This window comes from Chaetodon trifascialis, chromosome 11, assembly GCF_039877785.1.
Source record: "Chaetodon trifascialis isolate fChaTrf1 chromosome 11, fChaTrf1.hap1, whole genome shotgun sequence".
Classification (NCBI taxonomy): Eukaryota; Metazoa; Chordata; class Actinopteri; order Chaetodontiformes; family Chaetodontidae; genus Chaetodon; species Chaetodon trifascialis.
Window position 1 is genome coordinate 10,753,355 of NC_092066.1, and position 23,105 is coordinate 10,776,459.

Here is a 23,105-nt window from a genome sequence, read left to right on the forward strand (position 1 = left end):
CATCATGGACCCTCTGTGGGACTCATTATGCATTATGAGAGTAATTCACTTTTAGCATCAGAACAATTCACACTGCATACAGTAACTGTAAAAGTTGTTACAGGCTGAGTTGGACATGAAACGCAGTGAATCCCACTGGGTGAGTGTGCAAATGTTTGGAATTTTACCACAGCACTGACTGTGCTTTTGGCCTGAACAAAAAAGTCAACAGAGATAATTAAGAAGGGCAAATCAAGACAATGCCCTGAAGCCATAAATCAAAGTGAGATACAAAAGCAACTTGGCTGCATTTGAATTTTGTGTGTTAAGTTGATTGTGCTGAATTGTGAAAACTGCAGCATGAGAGCACACAGTCAATGCAGTTCAGCCTATGTACGTTAACGATCCGTGAAAGATGCCAGAGGGAGGATTTTAATATCATAAGAGTAAATCATTTCAGAGTGAGTGCTAGCGAACCATTATACTTAAACATGCATTTGTGCAAACATGAATGTTAAGTGCATAATTTGGGCATTTACACCTCAGATTACAACATCATCAGAATACCTACCTGCAGCAGAACAAAATTTAGATAGTACTCGACTCCTTCTTTTGACCTATAAGGATCTGCTAAATTGTAGGCAGAGCATTATGTCAGGAAGTAAGTCAGCGTCACATGTGCATGTGTGAGTACACTTACATCACACACCAAAACAACTACAAGATAAACAGGTGTCCTATAACAGCACAATCTACTGGGGACACAGTGTTTAAGTTAAAAACAACGAACTTCTCCTGAAAAAGCATAATTACATGCTAACTTGCATGTTTTAGGTTTAGAAAATCCTCAGGAGAACCATCTGACTCTTGTGGCTTGACATCTCTGCATAAATAGGAGCAAGAGTCTTCAATGCAAAAACGTCAAATATTGATTAAACTTAAAAAATAGTTAACCTTCATGCTTTAACCCCGCATTTAAGTCTTTACACATCACGCGCATCAAACCATCGACTGACCGCTGTTATATCAGGTGGGTGTTTTCTTTTTCCACAATCAACTGTCACCTCTAAGCCACTGCTTGTGTCCTATTATAAAGATACTTAACAATGAGCGAACACAAGTGGTTTGTACACCACGGAAAGGAAAAAAAACACACACACACACACACACACACACACACACACACACACACACACACACACACACACACACACACACACACACACACACACACACACACACACACACACACACACACACACACACACAAAAGACCTAGGCAAGCAGTTTCCTGTCACCTACATATTGAGTTCACAGTTCAGAGCCACAGGTATCAACATACAGCCGGCACTTCCTCGATGTGGCCTCTCCATACAATCGCATACAAAAAAAGATTCACGCCCGCTTAGAGCCTAGCTTCATCCCACTCACAAATCAAAGCTCATCGTTAAGCATGAATGGTGATTTGGAGGTGAATGTGAGCAACAATGTGAGGGTAACTGTGGATAATATGGTGGGTTTGTGTGGATCACCTGTTGTTGTTGAGGTGTCAGAGATGGACTGGTGCCTCCAGAAGCTAACAGCTGACCTCTGTCTGCATTGGAGTCGATTTAGCCTCTCAGCAAGACCTCCGCTGTGCATGCAGAGGTAAATAGATGATGTTACTTGATAAACTCACATGACGGCATGTGTGGCTTGAACAAAAGCATGTGCAAAATAGTTTATTTCAAGGAAAAAACTGTTTATGATGCAACAAAACAAGCTGTGGATGAGTACAGATAGCCATCTGTCAGATTTGGTGGGCTTGGTTATGGCAATGACATTTAGCACCCACATCATGACACCAGGTGTCCCTTTCATCATCAGCTCTGCTGTGGAAACTTTGCCACCAAGGTTTGACTGTCATCTGGCAGCAAGCAACATGGCGTTACTGTGTTTGCTTTTATTATGAGGCAATACAATGCAACAATTGATTTAAAATAACAAAGTGAGACAGGAATGCACTGATTAGATCTACCAGATCAGTATTGGGCCAATACTAAATTTAAAATCAGCTACACCTCACTCATCCATAACAAATATAGTTTCTTCATGAATTCTGTAAGCTATAAGCGAAAACGCTGAATTGGCACATCCTTAATGTGACATTCGAAAACAAGAACAGCATTCACACCTCTGAAACTTCCGTTTCTTTTTGGCGGAGTCTTCAGGTGTCTTGGACTGCCTGTCGAGTGATTTCTGAGGTGTCTGCAGCATCGCCTGAGCAGATCTGACCCAGTCACTGACTGACCTTTTGCTGCCCTCACCAGTTTGGAGAGGAAAGCTCTCAGAGTCCAGCTTGCTTGAGGTCAGTGTATGGCCAATATTCTCACCATCAGACACGTAGCCCGAGATGTCTAGCTCTGTCACCTAGGGATAAAATCAGAATTACTGATTAATTCATTTTAAAGGAATAACTTGGACCAACATTGGAATGTGTCATTTTTGAACGAAGTGTTAAATTACAGATAAAATACAATTATAAATCAGGGGGTATCAGACATTTAAAATGGCTTCAGGAAATTCATTAAAGTCATTAAAGATTTAATAAAACCAACAAACTCAATAATAAACTGGCTGGATACGGTACACTGAGACACTGTCAGGCTGATTAATTCACAAGATATGGTAACAAAACAATCTTTTTTGCTGTGTCACCGCTCACTACACCTGAGGGAATCAGCTCTCATGGAAAAATCCACAAGAAACCTGAGTTCCTGTCATGTGCAGACAAGACCAGCATACCAGGCTCTGTCAGCCAACGCGCTCTCTTATTTGAATCAACTTGACCCTGCTAGGCGTAGTGCCAGCACACGTCACACTCTAACCAGCTACAGAGAATAAGGAACACTATGTTCCTGGCCCCGGCTCAAAAATGTTTTCACCCGGCACTGAAAGCATCGTAAGTACACAGCTCTGCGCAGCCTCTTCCACTTGTATGCTTTCCTGAACAAACAGTAGTAAAAAAGATGTTTATAGTCCTGATCCGCCAACACGGCCCTGATCTAGCGTAGCCCTGATGCGGTGGAGGTCATTGACCCTTCTGGGCGAGTTTCATCTGGGAAGTGGCCATCCACTTCGGCCTTGAAATGCAAAGTCGGCGCTCACAGCTCCGCCTGTCCACTTTCCGCGCTAGTACAATAACACAGAAATCTGGCCAAAATCCGTCAAGTGAGTCAGCCGTACATTTATCTGGAGTAATAAACTTTGACTTGGACTGGGAATGTCTCCTCTGTTTCCTGTTAGATCCGGTTTGATTTACAATTGGCAGTGTGCAAGCGTGCTTTCCGGGCAGCACACAAACTCAAACTAGGTTACATTTTGCTGTTCTGGTTAAATCTAAATCCAGTGTATGTACACTGAAACACAATACTGAAGTCAATACCAAAATGCTTTTCCCCTTACTGAATATGCATTGAGCAAAGAGCAATCAAACTGTCAAAAATACCACATGCACATGTTCCACCACAACCATATTTGAAAACTAGGACCCTCAAGAGTCTGTCTTTCTGGTAGGCCTCTGGCCACAAGCCTCCTGTTAGGTGATCTTAAATGTTGTTTGACCTCAGAGAGCTGATAGCAGCAAATTAAACTGTGACAAGAGGAAGTAGCTGGGTCTGCGGCAGTGATGTTAATCAGTCTACAGGCTTCCTCTCGGCACATAGCCTGCAAACTTGGAGCTTCACCACCAGATACTAGCTAGTTAAATTCATCTTGTGTTTAACAGTATGAATAGCTGAGCTTAATTAGTGGCCACAGTATTGTACAGTGCTGTGCTGATTCAGGTGATTACTAGCTTCTACCAGCACCATGCTGTTCAAGGACATTCTCATAAAACCGCAATCTAGACAGCCACATTACCTCAGTAATTTAGCCACATCTACCTGATCAATTGCATGTTGCAGTGCCATTGCAACAATCAATCGCTGTGTGTGGTCTTGAACCTGAGCGCAAAACCCTCACCACTCCTTATACATTCTCTCCATGCCAGCCCTGCCTTGGACAAACACTGTTTCTGAATGACTTCTGAGAAGGAACAGTCAATCCAAGTCTCCACAGCATATAGGAGGGCCCACAAAAGATTGACTACAACGATAACTTAAACACATTTGTCAAATGAAGTGGCAAGAGAATTGTGCTCAGTGCACACATCATATTGCATGCACTAGTGTTTTAGCAATTATTATCATTTTCGATTGATCTGGTGATTATTTTCTGGAAAAATAGTTTGGTTTCTAAAATTTCAAAGGTTAAAAATGCCCATAACAATTTTTCAGCGCATACACTGATGTCACTGAATGATTTGTTTTGAAAATGTTTTAATTTGCTTTACTAACCATCAAAGATTTGGCATTATAGTCAATAACAGCCAATTAATTATCTGTCAAACAATTCTATCAGTGAACTGTGTTGCAGCGCCACACTGTTTTGACTTCCAGAAACAACCCTATTGAAAGTGATTTAATATTATTTATACATCTGAGTTTCAGGGGATCAAAAGCAAATATTGTCTTCATTAAAATGGAAATGTTCATACATGCCCATCTGATCTACTATCTGCTTTGGATCAGCAAATAAGTGGCAGCTATTCCCTCCACATTCAGTCAGTGTTTTATTGCTATCTCAGCCAGTGCACTTTGACAGTTTGGAACATAACCTGAGTCTAGAAAGTACACAGTGCAAAGCTGGTTTGAGCCTGTCAGGCCCTTTCAGGACATGTTGACTGCAATACTCCACCTGGTGGTATAATGGCTGAACATACAATCAAAACAAATGAAATCAAAACAGCTACAACAACACTGATATGACGACTTAAAATAAAACACAATATCACAAGTATTATCTTACATTATACTGAAAGATAAACTGTTGTGACATGTAAGCCAACACTGATGGTGAGGCTCAATAGGTCTGAACACATGCAGTGAGGAGAATATCATGTGGTGCTTCACTGGACTCTAGGAAAAGTACTGACACTTAAGGTAGTACTTCTAGGAAAACTGCTTACACTGGTAGTCAGCTGAACACTTTTAATTAGAAACATACACAGATTCAAATAGCTGTGTAGAGTTGAAGTGGTTGTGTGGCTCCATCTAGTGTTCACTGCAACAACCTAGAAAACAGCCATGTTAAAAGTGCCTACAGACCACTATGCATCATTGTACCAGTGTAATGTGCCTGATTCTTTATTGTTGCTGGTGTAGTGAAGGAGGTATTGAGTGTTGTTTTTTTTATACTAATATTGTGTCCAAGTTTAAAAGTCTTGTATTGTGACAACATTACTCACATTTGTAGCTTCAACAGGTAAACCTTGTTTCTCATCAAAGGACTCTGACTCACAGTCAGAGATTTGTTGCCCACTGTCCTTTTCAACATCTTCCTCAGACTCATCCGCATCACTGTCTGTTTCAATAACAGGTAGGTCATCTAATGAAGGAAACAAAGGGTTTAAGTTTGACAAAGTACCCTTAACTCAAGATGCATTCAGTGGCTTTTTCTGGAGCCGTGAATGGAGATTGCTCAGTTGTTATCAAGTGAACAACGCTCCTTAGTGACAGCTGAGTCAACTCTGTGGAAACAGACAAAATGCAGGAAAAAGCTAATAAATTAATCTTCAGTTAGGAAAATGTTGACATTTTGGAAGTTAAATGAGGGGATTGATACCACTCTCATGTCTGTACAGTAAATATGAAGCTACAACCTGCAGCTGGTTAGCAGCTTGGCTGGTCACAAAACAAGTCTACTTGCTTATCTAAATCTCACAAATTAATATATTAGATCTTGTTTATAATAATAAGCAGATTATAAAGAGATTTCTCAAAATGTTGAACTTTTTTTGTATTTTGTGAAACATCTGTTCCCAAGGTCAGTAATGAATTTTCACAATCAAATGGCACAAGTCACATAAACCTAGTGAGGTACGAGGCTTAAATGAAAGGTCGGCTCTCGAAAAGCTGGAAAAGCTTGTTAAGAACAATCCAATATGTCCCAGTCCTGACTCAGCAAGTCACAAAATTAATTTACCTTTGTCAGTGTTGAGCATGCACAGCTCTCTGGCATAAGACTGAATGGAAGTTGTGGGTCTCCCTCGTCTCTGGAGATGTTGCTGCTGCTGAGCCACAACTCTGGACAGGTGCAGCTCCTGGGTCTCATCATCACACTGTTCACTGTCACTGGAGCTCCAGGCAATGTGTACTGAGTCCTCATTACAGTGAACGGCACCGGTCTGCACTGGGAAAACACAAGAGTACATCAGAGAGTAATACTATACAACCAGAGCGCTCAGCACATTGTTTACTGTATATCCCTCTCTGTTCCCTACCAAGTCCTCTCCACTGTTTCCACAAAGAACAAAAGAAACTGGGGGTGGATATTGCTTTAATTTACACAACATAGTTACCTGTAAGTATGTTTATCTCTTAAAAGAAAAAGAAGGGAGACTTCTCAAATATTGAATGCAAACAGCTGTACAATAACTGTTCCTTCATAAAACTGTCTAAAACTGGGAAACTGTTTTATTTAAATTGGGATCTATCCCATCAAAGAATAAGCAAACAAGATTACAAATCTGACCAAACATTCAAGGCCAGCTTTCAGTATCTGACCACTTTTAACATGTGGCACAGATAAAACCTACAATATGTTTATAGCAATGGTAAAATACCAAAACACTGCACAGCCATTAATGTATTACGCAATTTAATCAGACTAAAGTGCAAATCACCTGAAGCAGGTGGGTGCGCCAACTTTCTTACGGCAGATAGTTTCCGTCCTGATGGCTCCAAGTTCTGTAACAAAAACAAGCATCATCAACAATGTTAGATTAACAGGAATGAGTACATAAGAGTGAGGGGATGGGGTACTGTGTGGGTACCAATGATGCACCTCCTAAAACTCACCGGAGTATTCAGGAAACTGTCTCCACACCTCTCCCAGCTCTTGGCGGAGGACACAGATGAAAGTGATGACGGCTCTCTCTTGACTTTATGAAAACCACTTTCGACATCATCCGGGAAGAAAACACACTTTATATCCTTGAAGTGTCTTTTACGCTACAAAAATTGAACCAAAAGGCAAGAGGGGTCATGTCAAAGGCGTGTTACATCACTATTGGAACAACTGGTTTGATAGCTCTGACTTATCCTGCATCAACATCAGTTTTTTTTTTTTTTTACCAGGCTTCACTGTAACAGCTAGCACAAATTACAAACTATCGTGTGTCTGTTGTGATAATGAATAAAATTTAAATCACTTAATACATGACTCACAGGTAACCTCCACCGAACTGTGGGTGGGCAGAGACTGCTAACCAAAGCCAAAGCTAACTAGCCTGTAGCTTGAAGTTAGCGTACACTGACTAGCACGGTACTTAGTTCGCTAACGTTAGCTAGCTAGCAAGTTTCTTACCTTTCTGGAAGACATGACGGCAAAATAAAGTGAGCTTAAGCCACTGTCGTAGTTTACGTGTGTGTCTACAAAACGTTATTGAAACAAGTCTTTTTTATTAACCCATCTTTGAGCAGTTGCAGTTTGCCGGTGTTGCTACGTTTGCACTGGCAGCACGAGCTACTTCTCGCTGTTACTCCGTCTCAAAAGGGGTGTGTTTCATTATCCAACAGCGTGCACCGGAGGCGGCTCCTGTATGAGCTTCTCATTCAAAATGATGGCCTGTTTGCGACGATGGAAAGTAATTAATTACATTTTAATCGAGTACTTCATACTTGCTGGAATTTGGGACGTATCTAGAATTTCTTTAACTTGAGTTTTGCTGCATTTCTCATTATGTGCATTGCATTGTTGTTCATTGTTTTTTGTCGTATTAACATTTTAAGCAGCATTTTACAGTTGTAGCAACTTGAAGTAATGTTGAAAACGTTGATCTGTAGCAAATTATAATTTAGAGGATGATCAAGTTTTCTGCATTAATCTGCAAAGAAATACTGATGTAAAATATCGTGGAGCCAGAATTTCCCTCTGGGATGCGATGGAGTATCAGTCAAGCTAAACTGAAAATACTCAAGTTGTACCTCAAACTTTTAAGAGCAATACTTAAATACATTTACTAGTAGAAGTTAATTCGTTACTTTTCAGATTTCATTGTTACACATAAAACACATGATCAAGTTACAAATACTACACATTGCTACAGATTTACCTACCAAACAATATATACTGTAAAGTACTTAATATTAGCTCTACCTCCACTGGTTACAACATTAAAATGCTGCTTACAGAGGTACATTTTGCTGATAATACTTCTGTACTTTTACTTACTTAAAACGGTATTTTCACACTGTGGTGTTGGTACTTTTACCAAAGTAAACAAGTACCTCTTCAAACACTGTCTTCATATGGAAACAGGTGCATTTTATTACCATCTATTGAAATATTGCCTACAAGACAGATATTATCAATAGTTAGAGCAGATACCTTAATTTAGTTATTATAGGTATGACCAAGGCTAGCTGCTGCTGTTGGAGCGACATGACAACACTCCCATTGACTCAAAACGAAATTTTATTCCAGCAAATCCATCCGAATCTCAACATCTTTCAAATAGCAGGTTAAACATACAAAAAGCTCACTTAACATACGTTGTTTTTTTTTTATTAAATATGTAAAAAGCAGGTCAAGTTATTCACAAATAAAATGCAAACATGCAACACATCGTTGGGGGAATGCATAATGAGTGGGACATGAAAAAAAACATTTACCATTCATTAATTATTGACAGTACATGTTTACATTCCTTTTCATTTACACAATAATAATATATGACTAAAGCATTATGGTGCACTGCCCAGTTCAATATTAGTAAATGCAATATTAAGAAAGGGTATACAATGTACTTACTGGAATATAGCATGGCAAATTACTCAGTGAACCGACTCGTCTCCCTAAGACCTGTGGCTTAAAAAAAAAAAAAAAAATCTGAACAGACCACAAGTTCCAGCTGAGGTTTAAAACTTAAAACGCTGCATCATAATAAGACTAGTCCACAATAATGTTGCTTCCTTCCCTATGAGTATGGCATACCAAGTAAACTATATCACCAAACCACCTTGTATGATGTGAAATAACACATGGTTGAGCACACTGATTATCTGAAATGTTGTAATTTGTGACAATGTCAAACAGTCATAAATTGGCATTATACTACACTTTATTCACAATTCATTGAATGTATTCTCCTCCTTCATGAGGATGCAAAGCAGAATCTTGCACTATTTCTAAGGCTTAATAATAATAAATACGGTGAGGGTCTATGGACAGATTGTCCAGTACAGAGTCAAATGTCAGTGCAACATATGGAAGGAGGTTAAATAAGAGCTACTACGAGCCCTTTCAGGGCTTTGCTTATTGCATTCTTGTGATTAATATTGTTGATATGCAAAATAAAAACAAAATAAAGGGGGGAAAAAAGGACAGAAGCTGGGAAGTTAACACTTGCACTGACAGATAACAGTTACCTGTCTAAACTTCAGCATATCATCACGTCTACTGCAGGCTTTGAACCGACTTTCCACCCACAGTCCTCGGAAACTTCTGTGATGGTCTGAGCTCGTCTGCCACAGCAGTTCACCAAAAGTCACAAAAAACATCGAACAGTGAGCAGAGGGATACAAAAAATAAAAACTGTGATGGTGCTTCTATTCAGGAGGTTGCTTCATGTGCTCAGTCTTGGAGAGGACAAAAAATAAAAATAAACCATGAGGAAAAATTAAAATCCTTTAACAGTTCTCACATATTAAAAAGAAGGGTGTAACTGCAGTGAGGGATGATGGCAATCAGTATTCATCCTGCTCCTCCTGCTGATCATCTGGAGCCTCCTCATGGGCTTGCTGGTCCACTTCCTGCCCGTCTCCCTCAGCCAGCTCCGCTCCTTCCTAAAAAAGGAGGGCATAAACAGCTGAATACTAGTGCTACTGAGGCATGCTCTAAGGCAAACATGTGATTACACACACAGACTCAGTTCTTCCACATGACTTTACCACCAGAACAAGTGGCACTCACACTTTTCCTGCTGTACACTGCTGCAGAAACGTATCTAAGTCAGGATAAAAAAAAACAGCCTCCGACTGTCCTCAATCCTGTTCAGATCAATCTGGGGGTCACACACTCACCTGTTCGTCAGAGGCATAAAGGACCTCCATTAGCCGGTCGACAAAAGGGGCATTTTCTTCAACCTGCTCCTGGCACAGCAGCTCCACCTCTCGCAGCTTGCTGAAGTAGTAGTCCCGCTCCTTCTCCACTCCTTCCAGTGCCAACTTTAACGTGTTCACCTACAAAGGATAAAAAAGATTATTTTTAGCATCAATATCAAAAGACACAGAACACTGTGGGTTTTTTTTTTTTTGTTACTGATTAACTGGTCCAAGCAGTCTACAGTGCGTACATAACTAGTCCAGAGGAAGATGCTTAATTGACTGTTCTATGGACTAAAAATCAATCTTAATCGAGTTTTAGATAATCCATTGATCTGTTTGATCATTTGTCAAGTAAAACTATGATTTACTGGTTGCAGCTTCACAAAAGTTAAGACTTCTCTTCATTAGATCCCATTATATAAATTCAATGCTCCGGGATTTTTGCTGGCAACTGGTCACACTACACGAGCTCCAAGTTCCAGCGCTCTTTCATCTCGGTTGTCTTTGGCTTGGATCTGAAGTGCACCCAACCAAATGAATGGAGCCAGAACGGCTGGCTATATTTGCAGAAACATGTTGGATCACACAATCGAACCATTTTATGTGACTTTTCTCGTGCATGTCTTGCTGTATATCTGAATCACAGTGGATGTAAATAAGATTTGTCACTGATCAGCAGAAAAAGTAAAAAAAACTGACAGGAAATAATGATATGTATTCATATTTAGAGGAAGCTTTGGCAACAATTACAGCCTATATCAATGTGAGCTGATCTTTATCAGCCTTGATTCTACATCTTTTTTTCCACCGTTCTTTATGCAAACCTGCTGAAGCAAAGAGACCACGATGACCAATTTCAAGCCATCAACATGATTTTATTTGTTGAGCAAAGATAGGGCCAATGCACCATTTCTGGCAGCCGTACGATATATTTACAGGCTGTTTCTTCCACCATTTAAATTTCACAAGTACAGGAACAGCAGCTAAACAATTAGTCAATGGCTGTTGGTCGTTGACTCACTCTGCACCAGATGTGTTCCTGACTATCTGGTGCAGTGCTTTAAAGGCGAGGATTATGGAAAGGTTCCATGAGTAATAAGGCTTCTCATGTGGGTCGTCATTTGAAAATGAATTGGGAACTATTTCAATAATCAAAGAATTGTCTCATAACATAACATGCCCTGATTTCAGTCTCTCAAATGTGTGAATTTGAAACTTTTCTTTGTCTTTAATGTCTTAGTAAAAAAGCAATTGCCACCTTGAGCTTGAGGACACTGTAACAGGCTTTTTCATTATTTCCGGATGCTTTAAAGATAATACAATTCATCAAGAAAATAACCAGGCGATTAGATGACAGAAGTTGGTGTTGGAAGCAGGAATGCAAGCAATGTGAAGAAACCAGTTTGGGGGTCTGACTGTTGACAGTGAGTAAAATTTGACTTCCAGCCGTCAGAAATGTGCGTTTCATTAACGTACCTGCTCCGTAAGATGTGTGACCTGTGCTTCCAGTTCCTTCTCTCCTTTGGCAGGAGTTGATGGTACAGGGATCTTTTTGGCTGATGAGGGTCTGGATGTTGGTGTAGAGGACTTGGGGGTTGTTGAGCTCGACCTTGATGCACCTACGGCAGACAAAAGGTTTATGACCCACAGTAATAATCACAGGAGCTGTTGATGTGAAAATAAACGTTCTCACTAGGTACCACGGGCCAGGCGCATAAAAATGAAAGCATGCCACTAATGTAACTGACAGATGATGCTTACCTGCAGTAGGAGAGCTGGCTGCATGGTGGGACTTCTTTGGCAGGTTGAAGATCTGCTCACCGGGGTCAGGTGGGGGAATGGCATCCTGACCCTGTCTGGCCTCAACCGGATCATAATTTTTACCGTCATAATTGGCATCGAAGAACTTCTTAAACCACTGGATGAAATCAAGATTGTCCTGAAATCTGCCTTTGACAAGTTTCTCCACAGGAATAATCTGAATCGAGGAGGATGAAAAGAGAGATTCATGCGGTTTTCCAAAAGCACATACAGTGAGGAGCAAAGATTTAACTGCAGGTACCCTGAACAACATTAAACACGGATGAGCAAACTCACCTTGTCCACATTCATCCTCTTGAAGGATGCCTGTAACAGTTTGAAATTGTGAATGTACTCGTGCTCCAACTTAGCTTGAAACTTGACCTTTTTAAGACTTATGCAGCCAGGGAAGAGCAGATCCATGAACTGGCAATAGGCAGCTCCTAAAGACATAAAAAATGTTAGTGGAGTACAGAAACCGTCGCTTGACAATTAGAAGAGTACAATAAAAACACAGGATTTATCAAACCTGCATTTTCTTAATAAAAATCCACTGGAATAAAAGAAAAAAAAAAATCCTGGGATCCTGTTTTCTATGTCTACATCACTGCCCCTGTTTCCTTAAAAAGAAAACTATTAATGCCCATTCTCAGTAACACAGCTAATATTAACTTAGACTTTTATCCAATTGAAAAAGAGGGCACCAGCTCAACCTGGCAGTGGGTTAGCTGGCAGATAACACTCACATTAACCCAACTAGAGAGCAGCTAAGAAGAATCTACATGAAATAATTAGCCTCCACTTAAACAAAAGGGGGGTGAGGGTGTTTCTGTAGGCAGAGAGTGACTGAAATTGGATTACTTGGTCACAGTAGGAGAACACGGCAGACTACAAGTTTATTTATAGACAACTCTGTGCCAGGACGAGGTGAGCATGTTTGCACAGGTTGGTTTAACAGCCAGCTTACACAGAAAATGAACTGAACACTGGCGAAGATGTAATCTCTGTGACACGCTTCCCATGTGAACACAGAGGAAGAGGCGAATGGAGAGAGGTTTTTCCTTCTGTTCTCACCTGAGGAGAGCTGCTCCACTTTCGTATAGTTTAGGCAGAGAATATCGTTAACCCAGGCAGTGATGTCATGCCTGCTCATAGTCTCCTGGGTTATTGAGGTAGAATATACGTTGACCGCCATCCCCCAACTGCAACAGAAAGACAACAACTCTTAAAAACACAAGCAATGCATGTAGAATAAAAGGTGCTTCCTCCTCAGGCCTCGGGTTAGTTTCTTACATACTTTTCAAATCAACTGATATCAAAAGATGATAATAATTTACTATATATCCTAAACTAAGCACATACACCAGAGTGAAAGACATAAAGGAGGTCAAAAAACACATACTGTATCCTCTCAAAAGACCAATAAATAAGAACAACCAACCAATCAGGACATATTACATTCAGTAATCACACAGCAGGTTCCTGAAGGTTGAATCAAGATTTACACCGTGATGTGATCTTAGGCTTTCATCCACATGACTAGACTGACCCGCAAAGAAGCACAAAAATGTACGCTGGACCCTGTCACCAGGACTAGCGTCCACTCTCTACAATGTGGATGTGCCTCATCTTCAGCGCACACCCCGTCGAAGACGTTTAGGCTAACGGTAACACAGTCAAGCAGTCAAAGCTCCAATGATAACACAATGTTATTTTTGAAAGACAAGGTTGGACTTGTAGACTGAAATAGGAATGCACCAATGTGATATTTATAATGGCCAAAACTATCTGACTGTGCAGCATTATCTCAATAATTAGGTCATGAGTTTAAACCCTGTAGGGCTGCAGTATCTGCTATATGTTATGGATTAATCTGCTGACTGTTTTGCTGAGTAATCAATTCGTTGCTACCAGAGTCCAAGGTGACATCTACAAACGTCTTGTTTTCTCTAGCCAACAGTCCAAAACTCCAAAAATTTTCAATTAGTAAGGCTAAATATTCACATTTGAAAAGCTGGGACCAGAAAAGTTTAGCGTTTTTATAATATCAAAAACAATACAGGCTAATTTTCTGCTGGTTGGTTAATCAACTAATTGTAGCAGCTCTAAAAATCTGTACATAGTGACAAAACATACTTTAAAAACACAACAAGAAACTAATCTACCGACCCCACAGAACATAAATGGTGACAAATGTGTCATTAAGTCTGTTGGGTTGCTAAACTCTGGCTACAGCTCTTTCAGTACATTTAAATTGTTTTCTGCATTTTCCAAAACACACTGAATTGCAGTATCTCTACACTTTAGTCCACAAATTTCCTTTGCTGAGGCAGTTACAGAATATACAGACTGTGGTGCTAACACAATATTAATATCTTGGTTGTAGCAGGCCTTGTGGGCCTTCTTTGAATTTGTGCCTGGGATGCTTTAATATAGTTTTACCTGCATGGGTAAATAAAAGCTGCAGCAAAGTTGGAGTAGAAATATATTGCAATTTTGCCTGCTTGCAAAATTGTGGCTTTTTCGCCCCATGGCACCTGCCCCACTTGTACTAAGGATATTCAGGCCGACAGTAAATACCAAAAGCATATCGTGTGCCAAAAAAAAAAAAAGCATCAGAGACCTAAAACTTTGATCCTTAATCTACAGATTAAACAGTCACACAGCACGGCCACATCACAATAAATGAACGCCTACAATTTCATCTGTTAACTCTCAGTGGCACAAACACTGGACTGGGGCCTGTCCCACACTCTGGACATACCTGAACAGCCAAGCCAAGTATATAAGCCTGCCCGTGTATATCTCGACTCGTTTTTAACAAACATTAGCAATTTCATTGATCATGCTGAGAACATTGAACTAATCATTGCTGTACAAACGCTCATTTTTAATGCAAAGAAACTGATTTGACCATGTCGTGTCTGAAAAGAAGCACATACAAAGCAGTGCTCAGTAATAATCATTATATAAATCCTCTTCAATTCGTCAACATAAATGAAGGCTGGAGCATAATAACCATTTCAGCTGACTTCATTGATAGAGATGCGCTGCATTAAAACAGCGCTGCTAACTCATGCTAAATCATCATCGGTGCTATCCATCCACCGACACTCGGGTTTGCAGGGTGATAATAACCCTTCAGCGTTAAATTTGGGCTATCGCAGCACTGCAGGAGCAGAGGCTCGCTTGGCCGATTCTCCGGGAGGAAAGGAAGGAAACTGGGCCAGCCGATCTCATGTCAACAAAGCGGATGTATGAGCTGCTAGCATGCTTTGTTAGCCGGGCAACGATAGCCGGCCGACACGGGGCTGGGCTGCTGCCTCAATTCAGACCGGGGGGGACCGGGCTTGTGTGGCAGCTCGGGGGGGGGGTCTTCCACACATCGAAACATAACCCCAAGCACACATAGATGGTGATATTAGGGATCACTGGGTGGCAGCTTAGTGTCACGTCTCAATGGGAATATTCTAGCAGCAGGGGCGGCTGTCTGCGCGTCCCTGTCATTTGACAAGCTGGACCTTTTCGATCCACTCCTCCAAAATTCACCTCATGCCACCACGCAACATAACATTTGACAGCCTTTCTACGGGTACCTGCAAAAATCTGGGAGTGCTCTACCATGGACAGCCGGAGAAGCGTTTAAGACAACTTGAGAGCGGTTTACGCCATGGTGTCGGACAGACACACACACACACACACACACACACACACACACACAGCTAACATGACAGGAGACTGAGGGACAGCAGGGGAGAAAGAGCGGATGGTGCAAAGCAAAACCAAGCCAGGCCAGAATGCAGGGTCCTGTCTGCAGCACTGTGTCTTTTTAGGATTTTATTTGTCCTCTTACATCAAACCAAAAAGCGACGTTACACTGATTTACCTGTAGGCGCGCTCTCCCCGCACTGTATTTTTCCTGTAAGGAATGATGTTGGATCCGTTGTCCTGGACGATGTCGTTGTTATTCTCTCCATTTGGGGAAAGGGCTTGGGTGGGACCGGGCATTTGGGTCTCTAAAATGTTGAACAGATACTCTGTTCTCTCTCTGGCCGGGGGAAAAAAAACAACAGGAACGATGCAAATGCTAAGAAAGTGCCGCACCTCCGGGGCTCTTTCGTCTGTCTGCTTATTCTTCACAAATCTCTGCCCTAATGACGTCGCTGCACCCTGTACCACGTGACTGATGGGGTTGGCTGCCTGCTCCTTATGGTGGGCTGTTTCAGCACACCAAATTACATTGATCACTTGTGTGTGCTTTTTAAAAATTAAAATAAAAAAGCATCATCACTAGTCAGATCAATGCTCGATTGTTCAGGCTTTTGAGATGCAGATTAAGTTTGTGACAGCACTCATCAAATGCTCAGAGACAATATCCAATCAAGCGCAAAGTATGAATTTGATCAAAAGGAAAACGCAGCCCGCCCAGATTCACCTTCAAATTGATGATGATTAGATGGGTTCTTGGCACTGTGACACCCAACATATGAGGGTGAAAGGAACAAAGAAAAAGCAGGCAGATCCGAATAGATGACGGCTACGAATGGCGTGAGGAGGTGCAGTGAAATGTTTTGATTACTAACCACATGAATCAATCAATTACAATATCAAACCACAGCAATTCAACTGCTCCAAGGGTGGCGACTACAGCAGCAGTGATTAGCTGATTAGTGGATTAATCAGCGGTCAACTGACAGAAACTTCACTGGCAACAAATCGAATTATTCGTGAATTGTGTTCAGCCATTTTTAAGCACAAATTCACTCAGTCTAATGCTTCAAATGTGACCGTGACTGGTTTTCTGTGAGAAAAAAACAGTGTGTCTGGAAGTTTTGGATTCCTTTCTATACAAAAGACATTTGTGAGGGCCAGTCCAGTCTATAGACCAAACCATTGATCGACTAATCAAGAAAATAACAGGTAAATTTATGGATGATGAAACTAATCCTTCTTCAGTTGATCTACAGATTTTTTTTTTTTTATAGTGAACAATGGCCATCACCCATTTTGTCTTGTTTTGTCTGACCAACAGTCCAAAACCCAAATATATTAAATATAATATCCTAAAAGATTAAGAAAACCAGTAAATATCCATAATTGAGATGCTGAAAACAGTATTTTTTCTGCATTTGAGCATTTCTTAAAATCAAAATAGTTTTCTGTCAAGCCGACGAATCGATTAATCGACTAATCATTTCCCTCTAAAATGTGTATGAACTTGTAACTGTCCAGTAGGGGTGTAACGATATGCTTTAGCCATTCATACAAGGTGCTCAGCTCAGTACATATGGTGCTGTGTTTAAAGTCCTGTGGTTGCTAAGCTTTCTCCCGTTAGTGTTGCCCCATCGGTTGTCTTCATGCTATAAAACCCTGCTTTTGTTTCGTGTTGTATATTCTGCTGAGCAACTGCTCTGAACGGGTCCGAGAAAACTACACTGACTCATTGAAGAGGGAATTCACAACTACAGCCTATTTTAGCTGTAATGAACTGAAATTTTGTCGAATTGGGAGAATGACAATATGAATCATTACACCCCTGATATGAAAATATCTGCATGATGCCAACTCTGTCCGACTACACATGAGCATGGTTAGTAATCAAAGTCAAGGAGCTGCTGTGTGTGGACCAGCAGGTCAAGATGGAAAACTGACACGGCTCTAGAACAGCACTGAACTACACCGCCAGCCAACACAATACAGCTGATGATTAATGCAGGAATTTTATGCAAGATGTATGTATAACTTCTGTCAGGATGCCCTGACAGCAAAGGCCTCAGCACAGGGGCACAGCCTTTCTATGATTCTGTAAGGTTGTTACTGCCTTGATTTGATTCCTGCTTTTTTTCTTATCATTATCACTATATTACAGCCAGAAATGTACTCATTCATGTCACTGTTTGATGCTTTAATTAAAAAGGCCACATGCTTTTCCACTTTTTCCTTTCCATTATGGACTCACTTAACTACACTACTATTTTGTTGTGCTTTATTTAAACTTTACTGTCATGACACATTTAAACTGGGCCTGATTTAGTGTCACCATTTAAGTTTTGAGTTTCCTCTCTTATCTGTTTTATATGAGACCATATCTTATATTTGCATCTTATTTGTTTATAAATGGGTTTATAACCTTTACTCAAATCTCACCTACTTTATAGTTCCTTCATCCACATTCCATTTATTTTCTGCATGAAATTAATTTACTTTTAATTGCATCTGTTTATGGGCTCAGCACTGCTCGACAGATGTGCCCTCATGTCCCTAATTTTTGTATTTCATACGGGGGGGGGCCTTACAAATTATGATTTTTACTTCTGTAAATCTGTCAATCTGGAAAGCACTTCGTGACTAAGATTGAAGTGGAAAATAAAGAAAATGATTATGATGATTGCCATTGTTATTCTCTCTTATGGCGGTCCTTTGAGATCAATACAGCAATCGATCCGTCAGTCCAAAGGTCAGCTCGCATTCTGAAGATCATTCTGAAGATCATGCTTGAACAGTCTGAAGGTCATGTTTGAACATTTCTGTGTGTAAACAGTTTGTCTTCAGGGTTAGGTGGGCCAGGATGAGTCGCCAGGTCACAAAAAAGGTGCTTCTCCTGGTCCAAGCTCATCACAGCCTAACCATAGAGGAGAGGAAGCATCCTTTGAAGCCTCTGACAGGGCTTACCAACAGACGTTTCATCCTCCAGTGTACACCAGCTGCCAGCACTTACTTTTTCTCCCAAGAATAATATTTCAAACTGTCCATCAATGCTTCTAAAATTGGGTACGGGATGCCAAATATTCCCACAACACTTGGTCACCATCCCTATGCTCACTTAAAACAGTTCCTGTAGTGCCACCATCAGGCCAAACTGTCAGTGTACTTCTACAGCGAGCCTTCAGGCAGACTCTTAAACTCTGATAAGTGTCCAGTGAACAATAAAGTCTGATTTATTTTACCCAGTAATACTGACATTCATTTCGAGTTTTGTCTTATTGTACCAGTTAATCTAACCTTCTCTGCACTTGGCCTATCGGGGTTATTCACCAGGATTTTCATTCTCTGTATGTACAGCCACCGTTAGACGAGGTCGCCTTCTGTTAACTGATGCAGGGTTTCCAGTAAAGAGCTGCTTTGAGCGACACATGTTCCATATTCCAAAAGTGTTTCACTGTGAAATTGTGGCCATAATTTACACCATCACACTAAGGCATTCATCTTAAACTAATCACACTGGTGCTTTTGAAAGTCACATGTCAGCAAAGCCGATGTATGTGACACAGATTCCACATCTGACTGCAAAAATTCACCCTTGTTCTGATGGGTGCATTAAAGCTACTCTTTTAAGTGTTTTTCAAACATTTGAAATTTTTAGAAATAAATCAAGGCAGTGGCGTAAATGATGTAAAATCCATCTCTTGTGTGGTTATTCTGTTGAGACAAATATTGAGGATCTGCTGCCTCTACTAAGGCAAAAGTACTCTCTAGACTTAACACAAATTCCTGCAGAGCCAAGCACAAGACATTACCAAGAGCGAATCTCATTAAATGACCCAACTGGGGACACTAGAAATGTCTCCACTAAGAACAAAAAGCATGCAATGCTACATGTCTACTACAGTAATGCTAAAAGCCCTATCAGACTGGAAAGTGACAACTGCAGCATACTGATCTCATCATACTCGCACAAGAGCAGTCTACTTTGTATCAAGCAGCAAATGTGTGACATGGTCAAACTTCAGGGGAAGCAGGAAAAATGGGAAACCACGTGCTTGTGCCGCTTGGGTGGCAAAGCTATCGCCCTGCTGTCACTGAAATGAACTTGCCACTTGCCAGTCTGACAGGTCTGAGGTGTCACCACAGAGATGAAGCATGCATGTCCTGTTTAGAGTAAGCAATCAGACTGTGAAGCTGTAGAATTAAATGCGTAAATATTAGGCCGTAACAAGAGAGACAAGTGCCGTTTCTGTTTTACGGCTTCACCTGCAGAGGGGCTGTCCTCCTTGGCGCTCTTAACAAAAGGCTAACATGTGCGTCCATGAAAAATCAAAGACATATCTGCAGTTATATTGCAATAAAAGCACAAAAGTTTGAGCATATCCCAAATAACATTTTGAAAGGAATAACAGGCTGTCACTGGGCTTTCAGACCAAAAACAGCACAGCGCTGTCATTTCAGGTACCGGCACCATCCAGTTTAAACATATTTAACTGACCAAAGCAATGAATGGCCAGATGATGCTGCACTGTGTTGCAGAAAAAAAGGTGCCCGGTTCAGCTTTTTGCTGCACAACATCGCATCTGACATGAATAAGGGGGCTGTGTTTTTTTACATAGTGCTAATGTCTGCTGTCTGAACGTGGCCTCAAACCGTCCTATGACTGATGAGCCACAGAAAACATACAGTAGACCCACTTACAGGGGCTAATAATGAAAAAAAAAGAAATGTCAGCCACGTTATGTATCAAATCCAGTGCTGTGATTTGGGGAAACAGTGACCTCAATGCATAAACACAGCACAAATACTGTGTTTTTCACTACCCTGATTCCAAAAAAAGTTGGGACGCTGTCTAAGACGTAAATATAAACAGAAGACAATCATGCAATCATCGCCCCATCCTTGCTTGTGAATTAAGACGGTGGATACCATTTGCTGGGCTAGCAATCTACTGAACAATCTACCTTTAGAGCCTAAATAAGCAACTTTCAAGGTGCCCGCACATGTGTAATCGGGGTAAACAGGCAAGCTGTAACCATGGTGATATCAATTGCGTGACAAACTCTTGTGCTTCAGCTTACATTAACTGTGACGAGCTCAGACATAAAAAAAATGGGATCAGTTTCAGACGGAAATGTGCACGCTGAGCCACGGATAACCCTTTCACACCCAATCATGATACCGTCACCTGTTACCAATGAACCTGTTTACCTGTGGAATGATCCAAACAGGTGTTCCTAGTCTTTAGTTGCTCCTGTCCCAACTTGTCTGAAACGTGTTGCTGCATCATATTCAGAATAAGCATAAATGAACAAAAATCAATTAAGCTGATGAGGGCAAACATTAAATATGTTGTCTTTGTGCTGTTTTCAATTGAGTATCTGTCAAAAAGGATGAGCGAATGATCACATCCTGTTTCATTTATGGTAAACATGGCGTCTCAACTATTTTGGAATCAGGGTTGTTTTTTTTTAGAGTGATGTATTTGTTGGACTTGAGTGGGGTTAGCGGGGTTATGTAGCTATTGTAGAACCAGGTGGGCCACAGTCCAGACTCACAGCATGCAAGCAAGATCATTTAGCTCGAACAGCTGCTTTGTTTCGCTTCCATGTTCAAGTTGCTTTCAGCTTTCTGAGGGTGGAGTAACATGTTCATGCACATCTCGAGGATGATGCTTTGCAGCCTCTGCTAATGCTGCATGTCAGGCTGCAGTGGATCCCTGGGTCGCTGTGCAGGAACTCATTCCATTAGTGAAAAGACAGATGTGCTCGCTCCTTCCATTCACATCTCGCCAAGCTCTCTCTTGCACCGTGTAAGCAAGTGGGTGGGTGAGGGGTGGTGGCTCCACCCAACAGATCCAGCCCTCAACGTTTAAAAAATAGCAAGGAGGTCACCGTTATCCTGAATTATATGTTGGGTGGGTTGAAATGTTTGCTCGTTGATTAAAGTTACGATTAAGGATGGAAAATATTCTTAACATATAAGACAATCAGGGGTGTGCACGAACACTGAGGGGAACTTCAAACCGAGCCGAAATGAGGGCAGGGAGGGCGAAGAGCAGAGAGGAGGGGGCTCTGATGTCTCACATTTTCAGTGGGTGTCTGAAGCCTTTCCTTTAGAGGCAACATGTGTGGACAGAAAAGTTTCATTTGCCATTTTTTAGATGGGAAATTTTGCATCCAAGACATGAGACCGAGGGGGTCCACGGTCACCCCCTCATCTCCTCGTCTGAGCCCAGTTGACGATGCTCAGAACCAGCTTCAAGTGTGGTTGCTGATGGTGGGAAAATACAAAACAGTGAGATGTTTAAAGGAGGTCTGTAACGAAAGCGGCTAGCTGCAGTCAATCTCCGCCATGAGCGAAGTTCACTCAGCGTCGAGTTGGAAATGACAGTTAAATGAGAAACAGTGACTGGGAAGCAAGCTATTTCACAAATGAGACCAGAGCCAAGACAGAGTGTTTAACCCAGCCAGACATGAACTTGTTCACAGAGACGACCGCACATCTTGTTCAGCTTACGGCCAAGTAACAGTAAGCTAATTTTGTTCGCGCGGACACTTTGTCAGAATAATGACAGCAGACATATGCCCTGACCCGGGGTAACACGAATCACCGACACACACGTCAATACGCTCCAGTTTTGACATTTACACGCCATGTTGTACGCTTCAGATCAAATTACACACTGGCATTATTCAGCAAAATAAACAGGACTCACCAGTGTACACCGCTGCGCAGGTTATAAGGTGTTAAATCTGCTGTTTTCCGGCTGAGTCACCCCACCCTCAAACTCAGCATACGAGTAGCTGAGAGCGGGTAGCTGATTGGACAATGCTTCATCGATGTGGCAGCTGATTGGCCTGCTGGCGACATATGCTGTGATTTTGACCAATCACGTCTTGATGCGTTGATCATTCGGAGCAGCAGACAGCTTTCCGTCTTGTCGCTGTCACATCACTTCTCCTACACATATATGCAATATTTTTCCGTAAACTAATGAATATTTACTCAACGCAACATTGACTCAATTCACCACCATCCAAAATTAATATCGTGTCACATGTAGAACATCAATTAGCAATAAATAGAGGAATACACAGAGAAATAAAAAAAATGAATTATGAAAACCTATTATGCTCAATAATACTAGGTGTCACAGATAATTATTGGTATGAGTTGGAATGTGGAAAACAATGGTTTAACCAAGCAAAAATGTCAAAAATATTTTTTGTAGTGTTGATCGGATACAAGACATTTAAAGAGGTCATCTTGGGTTCTTGTGAATTTGTGATGGCTTTTTTTTTTTTTTTCAACTAATTTGTTTATTATTTATTTATGGACATTCGATGAAACTAATCATTAACTGACTAAATCCACAAATTGATAGTGTCATTTTCCTCCAGGCTCTTTGCTGAGCCAGCAAATTGACGAAGA

At 41.1% G+C, this 23,105-nt stretch overlaps 2 protein-coding genes across 6 annotated transcripts in view; both read right to left on the bottom strand.

Annotated features, from left to right (window-relative positions):
* The window catches only part of spidr (scaffold protein involved in DNA repair), a 29,678-nt gene extending 22,050 nt beyond the window's left edge, over window positions 1-7,628 (bottom strand). The window contains exons 1-7 of one of the 2 annotated variants that reach the window (XM_070974311.1): window positions 7,426-7,628; window positions 6,918-7,070; window positions 6,743-6,806; window positions 6,043-6,249; window positions 5,306-5,445; window positions 2,153-2,388; window positions 1,512-1,612 (exon numbers count right to left, since the gene is read on the bottom strand). In XM_070974311.1, coding sequence (XP_070830412.1) covers window positions 1,512-1,612; window positions 2,153-2,388; window positions 5,306-5,445; window positions 6,043-6,249; window positions 6,743-6,806; window positions 6,918-7,070; window positions 7,426-7,440 — 916 coding nt within the window. In that variant the 5' untranslated portion in view covers window positions 7,441-7,628. The remainder of the gene's footprint in view (window positions 1-1,511; window positions 1,613-2,152; window positions 2,389-5,305; window positions 5,446-6,042; window positions 6,250-6,742; window positions 6,807-6,917; window positions 7,071-7,425) is intronic. The other variant, XM_070974310.1, reaches the window with a different exon arrangement.
* Window positions 7,629-8,366: 738 nt separating this feature from the next.
* mapre2 (microtubule-associated protein, RP/EB family, member 2) lies at window positions 8,367-22,475 on the bottom strand. 4 transcript variants are annotated; one of them, XM_070973487.1, is made up of 9 exons: window positions 22,390-22,475; window positions 19,938-19,977; window positions 15,853-16,014; window positions 13,041-13,168; window positions 12,264-12,409; window positions 11,928-12,144; window positions 11,643-11,785; window positions 10,143-10,301; window positions 8,367-9,905 (listed from the first exon to the last, which is right to left on the bottom strand). In XM_070973487.1, the coding sequence occupies exons 3-9, from the start codon at window positions 15,972-15,974 to the stop codon at window positions 9,807-9,809; spliced, it is 1,014 nt and encodes a 337-aa protein (XP_070829588.1). In that variant the 5' UTR covers window positions 15,975-16,014; window positions 19,938-19,977; window positions 22,390-22,475; the 3' UTR covers window positions 8,367-9,806. The 4 variants fall into 4 exon arrangements, with proteins under 4 accessions (XP_070829588.1, XP_070829586.1, XP_070829585.1 ...); XM_070973485.1 differs by lacking the exon at window positions 19,938-19,977; XM_070973484.1 differs by lacking the exons at window positions 19,938-19,977; window positions 22,390-22,475 and adding an exon at window positions 16,402-16,765 and having other exon boundaries at window positions 15,853-16,183.
* Window positions 22,476-23,105: the final 630 nt, after the last annotated feature.

What these genes read in the sequence shown, in the direction of transcription:
- mapre2 (XM_070973485.1), bottom strand. Translation starts at nt 15,974, where the DNA reads ATGCCCGGTCCCACCCAAGCCCTTTCCCCAAATGGAGAGAATAACAAC. An exon ending in AGAGGATGAATGTGGACAAG is followed by an intron (nt 12,145 to 12,263) that starts GTGAGTTTGCTC and finishes TCCTCGATTCAG; the next exon opens with ATTATTCCTGTGGAGAAACT. An exon ending in AGCCAGCTCTCCTACTGCAG is followed by an intron (nt 11,786 to 11,927) that starts GTAAGCATCATC and finishes TGTCTGCCGTAG; the next exon opens with GTGCATCAAGGTCGAGCTCA.